The sequence below is a fragment of the Mustela erminea genome, chromosome 1 (assembly GCF_009829155.1).
Source record: "Mustela erminea isolate mMusErm1 chromosome 1, mMusErm1.Pri, whole genome shotgun sequence".
Classification (NCBI taxonomy): Eukaryota; Metazoa; Chordata; class Mammalia; order Carnivora; family Mustelidae; genus Mustela; species Mustela erminea.
Window position 1 is genome coordinate 68304943 of NC_045614.1, and position 14082 is coordinate 68319024.

General features: G+C 44.4%; 1 protein-coding gene across 6 annotated transcripts in view; it reads right to left on the minus strand.

The window, feature by feature from the left end:
• Positions 1-14082, minus strand: part of ANO10 (anoctamin 10) — a 237145-nt gene that overhangs the window by 25053 nt on the left and 198010 nt on the right. For 2 of the 6 annotated variants that reach the window (XR_004277434.1, XM_032307692.1), the window contains one exon: positions 7964-8056. The exons of the other annotated variants lie outside the window; for them this stretch is intronic. Coding sequence is in view for 1 of the 2 variants with exons in the window: in XM_032307692.1 (XP_032163583.1) it covers positions 8036-8056 (21 nt within the window). In the remaining variant the exon portion in view is untranslated. Of the gene's footprint in view, positions 1-7963; positions 8057-14082 lie in introns of those variants that run through there. 6 annotated transcript variants of the gene reach the window in all.

A 14082-nucleotide genomic window follows, 5' to 3' on the forward strand; every position in this document is an offset into this window, starting at 1 on the left:
ATTTATTGAAAAGACTATCCTTTCTCTAATGCACCATATTTGTGTCTTTGTTAAAAATCAGTAGTATATCCTGGTGTCTTTCTCATACTTTTGGTTTTCTTCAAATATCTGATGCTCTTAGGTAGTTCCTTCACATTTCTATCAGAAGGACTAGGTGATCCTTGTGTACATACTCCACCAAAGACTAGGTGACAAGAATGGGCCCCTTCCAGGGCTTTTCTCTCCCTGGATGGGGAGGAGGTGCTCTGGGTAGGCTCTGTATGCATACACCAATGAGCCTGTTTTTCTTCAGGGTGTATGTAGGCAGCATGTAGGTGACCTGCAGGTTTCATTAGGAGCCACATGAGAAAAGCATCTTCCATCCTGGGATACTATGCATTCTTTGTATCCTCTCCCCATGGGTCACGGAGGCCCAGAGTAGCCTAGACATCCCTCACAGTCACAAAGCTCCTCCCACGCATTTTCTCCTGCTGGGGAGGTGCTGCTCTCTTGACAGAATTGCCTAAAGCCACCCGGTCCTGGTTCCTTTCTGGCTAGCCTGGCCGCCAAATTGGGGCTGCTCTCACCAGCCAGCACTTGGCTGTGTCTGATGGGGCTGCAACATCTTGGCTTCAGTTCCCAGTCAACCTTTCTTTTCTACTGCCTATTTTACAGGAATTTCCCAACCTTTTTTGGTTAGCTGATGGTACACTTTCTTGTTTTCCAAACTTTTAAATGGATTTAAGCTTTTCTTGTATTTTTCCTTTTGTTTAAATATGGTTTTTAGAGGAGGAAGAAATAAATGGGAAGTCCTGTTAGATGGTAATAAGTGTTAGGGAATGTATGGATTCACCTTCCCACAGAATATCTGCTAGGTCATACCCAGAGACAGAAAGCAGAACTGGAGCAATCACCAGGCCAACCAGAGCTACCACATACAGAAACCTGGCTGGCTGGCTGTGATCTCATTCCCCATGTCTTTAAAAGCTCTTCTAGCCATGGAAGACTATGGCTCTGTGTAAAGGAGGCAGGGGGCAGGGGCAGGGCTCCACAAAGAGCAGGGATGCAGGAAAGCACAGGTTCAGTAGGACATACTTTGTCAAGAATCAAGCCCATAGCCATCACGACAAGGCCTTTTTCTGTTTTCCTTAATCATCTTTCACAGGCTTGGGTCTGTCTCTATCTGGTGTTTTTTTTTTTTTTTTTGACGAGAAGTATACATGTGTGTGTAATTCTCCTATATAGTCAGATATATAGGAGCACTAGCATTTTTTTTTTTTTTTTTAGGATTTTATTTATTTATGTGTGAGAGAGAGAACGACCAGGGATGGGGGGAGAGAAGAGGGAGAGGGAGGAGCAGACTGTCCACTGTGCGGGGAGCCCGAGGTGGGGCTGGAACATGAGGTGGGGCTCCATCCCAGAACGTTGAGATCAAGACATGAGCTGAAGGCAGATGCTTAACCAACTGAGCCATCCAGGTGCCCCTGGAGCACTGTCTTAAAACAACTATATTAAGAGGGTTTTTTTTTTTTTTTTTTTTTGGTGGTGGTGGGGGAGATCCTTAAAAGTATCAATAATCAGGCGCCTGGGTGGCTCAGTTGGTTAAGCAACTGCCTTCGGCTCAGGTCATGATCCCAGAGTTCCAGGATTGAGTCTCTCACTGGGCTCCCAGCTCCACGGGCAGTCTGCCTCTCCCTCTGACCTTCTTCCCTCTTATGCTCTCTCTCACTGCCTCTCTCTAATAAATAAATAAAATATTTTTTAAAAAATATCAATAATCTTGGCCCCACAGACTGCTTGTCTCAGTTTCCGTAGTATTTTATGCTAAGACAGGATGGCCACAGCATTTACAAAAGAACCAGCACTATCAAATACTCTCCATCATAGAATCATTCTTGATCTGAAGGAGAACATAGTTTCATCTTAAAAAAACAAAATAAAGAACTCCAAAATTTCATGTTTCCTTCTCCGCTCAAGTCCTGTTATGAAACCACTCTGGGTGAAGATACATTACATTTTAAAAAGGCAGGGAAAAGCAAACGCAAAATAAGCCTGCTATAATGGACTTACAGACTTGCTTCTTGGCCAACAGGCCTTTGCTTATGCTGTTAGACTCTCTTGTTAATTTTGGTCTGGCTGTTTACACACATTTCTTAATTTGTTCAATCATTTCACAAACCAGTAGTTTCATGGTTCAATTTGCCTCAGGCAAAATGAAGTATCACAAAAAAAAATTTTTTTTTCAGGTTGGAGAAATTAATGAAACTGGAACAATTCTACATGATTGCTTTTTTTGTTCTAATTACAGAATACAGTCCTTCCCATAGATGTAAGGACATTCAGTAATAGCATAATAGATAAAAATACAAATATATCCCCATATTTCTTAACCTTTCCCTTTCATTCTTTGAAGGGTCCAGAAGCCATCACATTGTGAAATCCAGGTGTAGCTGATGCATAATCTGGAGTAAATGCTGGGCTCGGGCACTGCTACCTTGCAATTGCACAGACTCTAAAAAGGGGCCCCTGTGCCCCCGGGGAAAGCAAGGGCTGTGGGCACAGAGTGGTGTGGGCAAACAGAGCCTGGAATATCTCCGAACAGGCTTTTCCCTCAGTTCAGTGGCTGTAAAACTCAGTAAACAAGAGACAGACCCCCAGGCATACCTGCTCAATTCCTGGTTTTCCTTAAAGCAAATGAACATAAACAAACAAACAAACAAAAATCTAATTCTCACAAATCTATAAAATATAAAAGTATTACTCTTCCTATTCAAAATCACAAACTACTGCACAAACACATGGTGTTGGAAAGAATGCTCTAACTGCCCCACCATCCAGCTTCCTTAAGAAATGGATGCCTGGGTGGCTTAGTCGGTTAAGCATCTGCCTTCTGCTCACTTCATGATCATACAGTCCTGGGATCAAGTCCCACATCGGGCTCCTTGCTCAGTGGGGAGTCTGCTTCTCCTTCCCTTGTGTTCTCTCTCTCTTTGTCAAATAGATAAATAAAATCTTAAAAAAAAGAAAAGAAAAGAAAAGAAATGGACATTGCTAATATGATGGATTCCACCTTGACAGCCCCTCTGAACCTCATCTTCCACCCTCCTCCCCCAAAAAGGAACACTCCTCTGGATTTGGTACTCATCATTCCCATGTGGTTCTTCTCCCCTAGATGTGTTACACCTAAATGACACATAATATTACCCTGTAAGTGTTAAAACTTCCTGTCAGTAACAAGAGCTGTGCACAAAGGGCTCCAGGGTGAACTGGCTCCCAGTGTGCTGGGGTGCCGATTCCCTTGGCTCCCAGGCAAGGGCACGCCCTCCTCCTGTGCTCTCTGTCCCACAGCTGCCCTCCACCCTGGGCCCCACCAGCTCCACAGGGCAGGCAGTGCTGAGGAGGGACATACAGTTACATGCCTTCTCGTGAAGTTCATCTAAAAACACACCTCGGTGTCCTCACTGAGGAGAATGAGACAACTGTTGCCTCCAACAGGAAGCAAATGCTCTACAACAAATCAGCAGATTAAACAAGACCTCATCCACAGTCTAGTGAGAGACATACGAGAGGGACTCTTTATCAGGAAACGCTGTGCCATGGCTGACATATGTTTTGTCTTAAGGCAAGCTGCCGCCTTCCGTACCAACCCAGGATTGAATGTGTCTTCTCTGTCCTCCCCCACCAGGTCTGCTAAGCTTCTCCTTCATCCTGCTCAGTTTTCAAGCCAGTTGGTGGCATATTTCTTCCTCTACTTGCTTCCCCTGCCCTGAACACTGGGGCTTGCAAACAGTGAGTACTCCACGCAGATGGAATCCTGCACCAGGTAGAGACAGTTCTCAAACTGTGCACAGAGGCACCCTTGAGCACTGCAGTGAACTCACAGGGGTGCCACAAAATATTTTGAATTTTGGAGAAAAACAGAGTGACACTCAGCATCTATCAGATGTCAATCAAGATAGGTGCACAGTCTAACATCAGTGGGATGAGCCTTACCAAAGGGGATGATTTTGACTAGTGAAGCAGAAGAAAGGTTGCCTGGGCACCTGGGGAGCTTGGGGCTAGTCTGGGCCTGTGGGGGTGTGGCAGCAAGGTGCTGAGGGCAGCACAAGAGGGCTGGGCTGCTCCAGGTGTGTGGGAAAGGGAGCAGCAGATGTGGCCTCTCAGCAAACAGGGCTAGAGTGGGTGTGGTGAGGTGCTGATGCACGGGAGCCCCCTATTCCCCCAGAAGATGTGAAAAAGTTTTTCTCCAGCACAGCACACACCCTGATCTTACTCTAAGCACAAGGTAAGTCGCATAGTGATATTTTAGATTGGCTACACTTTATGACATGGGCTTAGTCAGCTCACCTATAAACTTAGTTACAACTGATCATCCTCTCCGTCTTAGAACATGGGTTCTGCATTCCAAACCATAGCCTTATACAAGGATCTTTCAACTTAATAACTAGTCACTGAGTGCCTGTGGTGAACACCCTAAGGTATGTCCTAGGGCTTACCCCCAATGATTTCCATCTCCTGGTTTCATGCCTTGGACAGTTCCCATTCCTAGAATATGAATGGGAGTTGGAACTTGCTTCCAATCAACAGAATATGACAAAGGTAATGGGATGTCACTCCCGTGATAGGTTGCATTATATGAGAAAAGTGAAGAGATATTGCAGATATAATTAATGAGCTGATTTTTAAGTTAACCAAAAGAGGGGCGCTGGGGTGGATCAGTTTGTTAAGTGTCTGACTCTTAATTTCAGCTCAGGTCATGATCACAGGGTGGTAAGACTGTGCCCCATATTGGGTGTGGCGCCTGCTCTCTGCCACCCCTCCCCCACCAAAAAAATCAACAAATCTTAAAAAAAAAAAAAAAAAGTTAACCATAATAGAGATTATCCTGAGTAAGCTGGACTTAATAAATTGAGAGTCTTTTTAAAAAAGGGAATAGGCTGTCTCTGAAGGTAGAGACTGAAGTGGACTCTTCACTGCTGACTCTGAAGAAGCAGGCTGCCATATTGTGGAGGTCTATGGAAAGAACATGGGAAGGAACTGTGGGTGGCCTTCAGGAGCAAGGAGCAGACCCTAGCACATAGCTAGCAAGAAAATGGGAACTTCACAGTCTATCATGGGAGATGCATTTGCTAACAACTGCAGAGAGCCTAAAGATCCCTTTCCAGTTGAGACTCTGATGAGACCAAAGCCCTGCACAAGCTTTTTGACTGCAGCTGCTGAGACCTTGCTGAGAGGAACGAGTTAAGCTGTGCCCATGGAAACTGTGAAATACTAAATGTATTGTTTTAGGCCTGCTAAGTTTTTGTTTTTTCTTACAGAACAATAGAAAACTAACACAGTGCCCACGGTAGAAACTACTTATGCCACATTCTTGATGCATTAAGTATGTGAAACAGTTAAGCAGAAATGATCTCTAAACATTTTATAGCTTTAAATAAATGATGATTTTTGAAAATTTATTTATTTATTTGAGAGAGAGAGACAGCATGAGTGGTGGGTGAGGAGCAGAGGCAGAGGGAGAGGCAGACTCCCCACTGAGCAGGGAGCCTGATGCGGGACTCGATCACAGGACCCTGGGATCATGGCCTAAGCTGAAGGCAGATGCTTACCTGAGTGAGCCACCCAGGCACCCCCAAATAAATAAATATTTAAAAATATGTTTTAAACCTATGCTACAATTTTCATCTGCAAATTGATATAACCCATCCTTTTAATTTTAAGCTGTGTTGCTTGGCTCTTCTGGCAACTGATTCTGGTTTTTCAGGATTTTGATGGCTCTAATTTTTAAGAAACTCTATCCTTTGGTGAACTCTAAACACTTTAATTCTACGCAATCTCACCTGGAGGAGTCCTGGGGGTAAACAGGGTGTTGTACCTGTGGACTCCTAGAGCAGTGTGCAGGGAGGAGGCCAGGTGGGATGTGAGAACGTCCACTTTGACCCAGGATGTGGTCCAGGGATGGTCACTTTGACCCAGTGACCCTTTACCAACCCACCGTGTTGTAACTTTGTGAAGATTCAAAGCTTTCTGTTAATTTATGAGAAATTGACAAATTATTCCTTAATACTTTTTAATCTGTAGATTTTTTTCCGAAGAACTAGAATTTCAACCTAGAATGTATACTTATTATCTATTTATTGACAAGTTTATTGAATATTGTTAGATTATCATCAGCTACTTTGTCAAAGGTAATTATCTACTTCTTTGGGCCTGAAGAGGGAAACAATTTTGCTCTAATTTCTGCTAAGTGGTACAGTAAGGGTGCTCCTGGGTGAGGGGTGACATGGAGCTCCTGTACCCTGGGGGTTGGTGTGGCCTCCTCTGTGGTGTCTGGAGCAGGCTGCAAATGGTCCATGCTGAGTCAGAGCTGTCACTGCTCAGAAACACGAAACACCCAAAGCAGATGATATGCGTATGCTTTCACTTGCTACATTCAACTCATTTTCAAAACTTTGGGGGTATTGGGTTAAAACTGATTGTGACCACATTTTTAAACCTTGTGAGCTAATGATGAAATCTTTTGATGGCAAAAAAGGAGCCATCAACACCTGTTTGTTGCTGATTTGGAAACAACAGTCACATTGTAATGCTGTTAAGTTACTAGCACCTGGAGGGCTGTCTCTTGTACATGCATCATGGCTGATGGGAGCCTGGGTTACTTATAACACTGAGGGGCTCATGTGATGAATCTCGTGGCACCCAATTCATGACAGTCAAAATGTGCAGAATGCACTCTGAAGTCAGTTCTGTTAGTCTCTCCCCAAAGCCAACTGCTTCTTTATCTCCCCAGTGACTTAGAGTTGAACTGTGTCCTCTTAGGTAAAATTAACAACTCCAAAGCAAAAACGATGAACACTAAATTCCATTTACAATATTCCAAATTCGCCCGTCTTAGGGAGTACTGGCATTTTAAAGGATGATGCCATCAGATCTCATGACTATCATTTGAATGCTAGGGGAGTAGCCTGGGCTGCTCCACCCTGCAGTGTGCTTGCTAGTCTCCCTGGAAAAGCTGCCCTACGGCAACGGAGGGGCCTCCGGGGTCGCCTGGTCCAAGTCCTCAAGTTTAGCCAGGAGGGCCCTGAAGCAAGCCCAGGCTTGCATGGCTTCTCTGCGCTAGAGAACAGACCAGAACCCATGCCTCAGATTCATAAATCCTAGAATGCTGCATAAGGTCCCTTGACCTCAAGGAAACTGCCTGACGGACTGCGGGTGTTCTAACCCCAAAGTGAATACTTTTCTCCCTGCGCTTCTTGGACGCCCAGGGACAGGGCCTGTCCCTCAGGATCCTGTTAGGTGAAGGCAGCTGCCTCGAGGAGCACTGTACCCCCACCTTCTCTGGGAACACACAAAGATGGAATTGCCAGTCAACGGGTGCAAGGTCGCTCTTCCACGCATATCTGCCACAAGCTAGGTACTAAGGAAACAGAAGCCACATGCTGGCTGTGGCTATTCAAGGACACAAATAAGTAAACTGTGACCACAGGTAGTACAAAGGAGGGCTTCACTGTGGTGGTGACCCAGGAGGCTTAAGCGAGGACGGGAACATTTCCAGGAAGACAAGCTGGACAGAAAGAAGGGAGCCAGCAGAATGAGAAGAGTGTGCAGAGGCAAAACCATCTGGGGTGACCCAGGAACCTGGTTACTTCCATGTGGTCAGAGAGAGGATCTGGCCAGGGAGATGAGGCTGGAAACAGCCATGGGGGTGGGCCGGGGTTTTTCTGGAATTTGGAGAGGCTAAAGGATTTTGAGCAGAAGCATACCATAGAGTTTTTTATTTAATTTAATTAATTTATTTGTCAGAGAGAGAGAGAGAGGAGAGCGCACACAAGCAGGGTGAGCAGCAGGCAGAGGGATAGGCAGGCTTATCGCTGAGCAGGGAGCCAGCCACAGGACTTGATCCCAGGACCTGCAGATCCTAACCTAAGCAGAAGGCAGACACCTAACTGGCTGAGCCACCCTGGCATCCCTCCAATAGACTTACATTCGGAATTGGGAGAGCAAGCTGTGGTAGCAAAAGGGCAAGTGGATGGGACAGTGGAGAGACCGATGGCAGTCAGAAGCTGTAGGAGCTGTCCTGGAAGAGAGGGTAAGAGCCCCTTAACTGATTCCTTGACATACTGCCGATTAAAGGAAAAGTTTTACTACACAAGGACTGATACCATTGAAAAGGACAAGTCAGGGACCTGAATTCCTAACCCCAGCAAGGGAAACCTAAAAACACAGCTTGTTACTTAATGACCTGTTACTTCTCAGATAATGTAAAAGAATCTTAGTTCATCTAAACACTGATTTATTAACATAGTTCATCTATTAGTTATTTGGTAGAGGCTTAAGCTCTATTATTATACTCCGGAGAATGATAATTTCTGTGCTTTTTAAAGTACCAAATGAAAATAGAGACATAAGGGAAACCAGCAGGATATACTGTGATTTTGAAAATGGGTTTGATTTTCAACTTAGTGCTTGCTCCTTTGAGGAATTCAAAGGTATAATTTAAGAGTCTGGCAACTGAAGAATTATAATCAGCACTTACAATTTCACCAAATATATATCACTTCCAAATCTGCTCCTTCCATACCGCCCTATGTTCTATTTACAGTCCTGTTTATGAAACACAGAAGGCACATGAAGTGTCTGCTGAGTGAAGGCGTGAATGGTGTGACCTGCAGGGGGCACCGCGGAGGGAGGCCAGGACTGGGTCCCTCTCCTCATGACTTTTCACCTTTACATTTTGGCTGAGGAGTCTAGGTACTGAGATCAGTGTAACAGCTTTGTAGCTCTAGATACTTTGACAAGTTATAGTGTCTGTCCACTAATTTTCTCTTGCTTTCGAGCTGCCTTCAACAGGACCGTTTGAGGGTGATCCGAAGCCCACATCACCACCACCGCCACACCCACAGAAAAGGTATGGGAAATGGAGGAGTCTGTGGAGCCACAGCCTTTGGGGAAGAAAGGAAGTACATACTATTCTTACTACCTCTATAGCCGAGTGCCTGTATCTTTCAAAATCATCTTTCCCAGATATAAAATGCAGTTTGCATTACTTATCATTAATTAGCCCAGGGAACTGGAGTGAATTTTACCAGTTAATTTTAATATACAATAAAAGAGTCATTACAACAACAAAAAACATTCAAAAGCATGTGCATATTACATTACTCAACTATGAGTAAGTAAGATAAAAAGCAGCTAACCCATCTAATTTGTATTTCACACTTGGGGTTAATGTGTTAACAAAATACTGGATGAAAAAAAAACAGTATAAAGGCTGACTGTCTCTCAAGTGTTTCAAGGGGAGTTTGTTTTTTCATATTACATTTGAATAATATCCTCTTTTTTCAGCATATAATTCCTGAAGACCCATCCTTTAAAAGGGAAACTAGAAGAAGGAAGAGAGTGATGTGAGTCCTTCATTTGTGTTAAATGAGAAGTTGGGATTGTTTCTACCATGCTAATGGCTTTGAAAATGAACAATAAAATGTATTAATGTTACATGAGATTATCTAGCTTTCTCCTCCCTCACAAAATCTACCATATTTAACAGAAGCTGAGAGAAAGGTGAAATAAGGGAATAAGAATGTTACACAAGTTGTTTTTAAATTGTAGTTTACTCAAGAAAGTGTTGCAAGGGGCACCTGGGTGGCTCAGTGGGTTAAAGCCTCTGCCTTCGGCTCAGGTCATGATCTCAGGGTCCTGGGATTGAGCCCCACATCAGGCTCTCTGCTCAGCAGGGAGCCTGCTTTCTCCTCTCTATCTCTGCCTGCCTCTCTGCCTTCTTGTGATTTCTGTCTGTCAAATAAATAAATAAAATCTTAAAAAAAAAAAAGTGCTGCAAAACAACTTTTTCTCTAAGTAATTTTAAACATATCCTATTATTGTCATTTAAAAAACGTAGTTTAAAAATATTAAACTTTTCTTGCTTGGCTCATATCTGATTCTGCAGCAAGAGTATTCGGATTCCATTACCTAGATTGTAAAAGAACCTTTTATGACTACAATATTGTGAGTCTTCTTCTATTTATATTTTCTTGAGAGAAAGGAAAGAAAGAAAGAAAGAAAGACAGACAGACAGACATTCCAAGCCTGCAGCATAGTAAACCACTTTGAGGTGCTCTTGGAACCATAAGAAAACACTGATGTGCCTTTTCAAGCAGAGTGCCATTTATATAACTGGCAAGAAGGTAATGCTCCCAAACCCATTCTGTCCCACTTACTTCATCTAGCTGAACACTCATAAAATCCATGACTGCCAACTGCATTTAGTTGCATGAGAAAATATACTCTGAATACAGCGGTGCTATATTTGTGAAAAAGAGGCTTTCTGTGAACATTTCCAGGTAGAGGCCATGACTCCAAGTAATCTGAAAAGTAACTCTTCTTGGATGACTCTCAAATATATGATGCCATTCTGGTAACATGGCAACAGATGCTAACACCTTTCTCACTGATTTACCCGCACAAAAAGTTCCAGAACACGAGCGTGACGAGATCCCTCAGCTGGTGTGTGCACTGAAACCAAATTATGACCTCAACATTATGTCTACAGCCTTAGGCAACAGGTGTTTAAGTTCTCCGGTCTGCTGAAAAGTAGTGACACTGTGGGGAGGTGCTTTTAGAACCCTGAAGGTAGGACTAAAATGTTAATCCCACTTCAATGCCGCCTACTCAACAAGCAGAGAGAGCCACAGCCCACTCTGTGGCTGCACTTAATACCACCATAGTCCAGGGACTTTCCTGTCAGAGAAACTCACCTTCCCGTTTAATTTGTACCCCTTCAAAAGTAGATCGTACTGATTCTGACCACGATCTTAGAGCTGTTGAGAGTCCAAGTGCAAAAGGAAACTCGATGAAGGCAGACTGAGAGAGATTTGATCCTTTGAAAGCGCAGGATGGTATTAGAGAAGGGGAGCTTAATTTCGAAAAGGCATTACATTTTTCATTGGTTCTCTGTTCCCTAATCAAATCAATGGAAATGAACTTGAAGTGCCTTGCAGAGCAGGCTGGCAAGAGCGCTTCCACAGGGCCCCATTTATGCTGCTTCTCTCTCTGGAGTGATGCCATCGTCACAGAGCTCAGAACAGTGGAAAATATATACTTTCGTTGCAAACAAGCAGATGGTTTCAAGTCTAATGGAGGACCATTTAAAGATGCCTCAAGTCTGTATTTTGGAGCTCAGGAACAACTGTGTCTTGGAGTTCTTGTTTCCCAGAAAAATTAACTTCAAGGGTATGTGCTAACCAACCATTTCACTCTGAGACTGCTACTGTGTTAAGACACAATTAACTCACAAGAACTTAGTTTTTTTCTTTTGCCAGCTAACCCGTTTGATTTGGATACCCTGTGTCTGTAGACAGGATAAGCCCAAGTTCCTGAGAGAGAAGACATATATATTTATATGTAGGTAAGTATGTTTGTATTTTTAACAAACAATTCCAAATAATTGGGATATCCAACTGACACAATCTGACATGTGATGGACTCCTGAGGCCAAGGATGAAAAACAGCCAGCTCCTACAATCAAATGTAAGTGAAAATCAAAACCCACTCCACCCTCCCACGACGAGAACAACTCCTTTCCACTTAACCACCCTCAACCAAGGGCTGGTGGTTTGAAAGGGGATCTAAGGGAGCCAAGGGGGTGCTGGGTGACATGGAGCTTTAGACAGGTAGGAGATCAGAAATGGAGATGCATCTTATTTTAAGAGAATATGGAAAAGGAGGCAACCAGAGATGACTGTCAAGATGCCTGATGGTCTAGGGGTGGCTAGGTAGCTAAATCAGGTGGATGTCCAACTCCTGATTTTGGCTCAGGTCATGGTCTCAAGATCGTGAGATCACCCCATAATGGCCCTGTGTCGGATTCAAGCTGAGCCAGGTGTCTGCTTCTCTCACTTTTCCTCTTCCTCTGCCCCTCCCCCACACACATGTGCGCTAAAACAAATACATAAATCTTAAAAAAAAAAAAAAAAAAAAGATGCCAGGTGGTCTCCAGTGTCGCAGGTATCATACTGGCGGTGGCCCAGGACACAGCCAATGTGCCTGTGCTGGGTTGGCTGCTTGGGAGCCTCCCCCGACTTCCTGTAGTCACTGTTCCCATTCCAGAGGGCTCTCCAGCACTGCTGAGTCAGCAGCTCATCTGAAAGCTAGTGCTGTCTAGACCTCAGGGCGTCAGTTAGAGTACTCTTTCTGACCAAATGAAAGGACCATACAAATGGCCAACAATCATCTTTATTCCCTGCCATTGGCACAATGAGAATGACCTGCACTACATCTGAAGCAAGAGCTTCCTACAGCAGAGCCACAAACAAAGCCTGCACTCAGGCCCCAGCAGGAGGGACCTTCTGTTAGAGCTCTCAGCTGCTCAGCCTTTTGTTTCCTATTTCTCCCACCCTCCTTTGTACGCCCCCCCCCCCCACCAGTCTGTGGAGAGGTTTCTGGAGAGGATGGACCGGAAGTGCTCTCTTTCCTAGAGTGTATGCACTCCTTGGTTCTCGTTGAGACAGCCACTTGTAGTGGGATGGGTAGTTCATTATGACCATTGGCAGAGGTAGACCACTTTCTTCGGGGGACAGCAAGTTGCTGGTGCTAGGGCTACATCTCTGACAGCAAGATCTGACTGAGGTCCATTCTCATCTCACCTGCTGTGACCATGAAAGCGGCCTGCAAGTCTCCCAGGCCCCACAGGGGTCGGCTGCACTGCCTCCCCACAGAGATGGGAGGGCTCTGAGGGTCCCCACCCCCAGGCTCCCCATGGAGAGAGGGCAGCCTTCAGGAGGGCAGTCATCCTCAACACACAGCTTCCTAAGTAGGAATGCTGGCCCAGAGCACAGACCATGAGGTCTGCGGCCATCCCAGAGGAGGGTTTGAGACCTAGTGCTCTGAATACTGGAAGATAGAACCAGCAGAATGCAAGAGGGGTGTGTGAGCATCTGCAAAGATAAACGGAAGAGAGAGCAGGGTAATTTACTAAAAGGAAATGAAGCAGAAAATAAAAAAGAGAGAGAGAGAGACTGTAAATAGTAACCCAAGCACAAAGAAGGAAGGTTAAAAGGAGGGTGTTTGGATAACATAAAATTCAAAGAATGGACACTCTGGGCATATAGACCTTTTCCTTTCCCAAAAAACAGGAAAACAAAGAAGGAAGAGATGTTGATGGAGAATGGGGAGGAGGAGGCAGAAGAAAAGAGAAGCATGACTGACAATACGAACACAGACTCTACAGAATATAGCCCCAGGGCTGGCTGAACTCCATCGCTATTCTTCCTAGATAGAAACGCTGTTTCTATGAATTCTGTCATGGAAAGAGCAAGTGTGAGCCCAAGAAGAGCTATCCAACAGAGCCCCAACCCAAGTTTTGAAGGAAGGGCACTGCCCAGGGACTTGACACCAGTTTTTATTCCCAGGTATTCGTTTGAAATCCAAATTAGTCTTGGTTCATCAGGATTTCAAGACAACCTATTTGGTTAAAATACAGCTGGATAGTAACTATTTTTAAGGAATCACAGGCTGGAGGGTATCTAAGATAGTGAGAAAGTAGGTAAATCTCCAAGAGAAGTTCCTTCTCTTCTGCAAGATCTCCAAGGATGGAGAATTAAAACCATAGATTTCCAAGGATGGAGTATTAAAAAGGAGTATTTTGGGGGCACCTGGGTGGCTTAGTGGGTTAAGCCTCTGCCTTCAGCTTGAGTCATGGTCTCAGGGTCCTGGGATTGAGCCCCGCATCGGGCTCTCTGCTCAGCGAGGAGCCTGCTTCTACCTCTCTTATTCTGCCTACTTGTGATCTCTGCCTGGCAAATAAATAAATAAAATCTTAAAAAAAGAAAAAAAAAAAAAAGGAGTATTTTGTCTCCCAATGGTCAAGTTCTTCATTGCACCCAACAGAGAATTCTGTTATTTATACCCATCTGCTCTGTGGTGGAAAATGGTAGAAAAGCCATAGACTCAGAATAAGTTGTCTGCCTGGACCTCACTACTTATTCTCCCAGTGTGGTTATTCCCATCATTATGCCCATTTCACAGAGCTCAGGCCCAGAGATGTTTAGTAAGTTTGGGGCCCAGGGTTACTTAGTAGCGCAGCTGGGATATACCTGACTCCAAAAG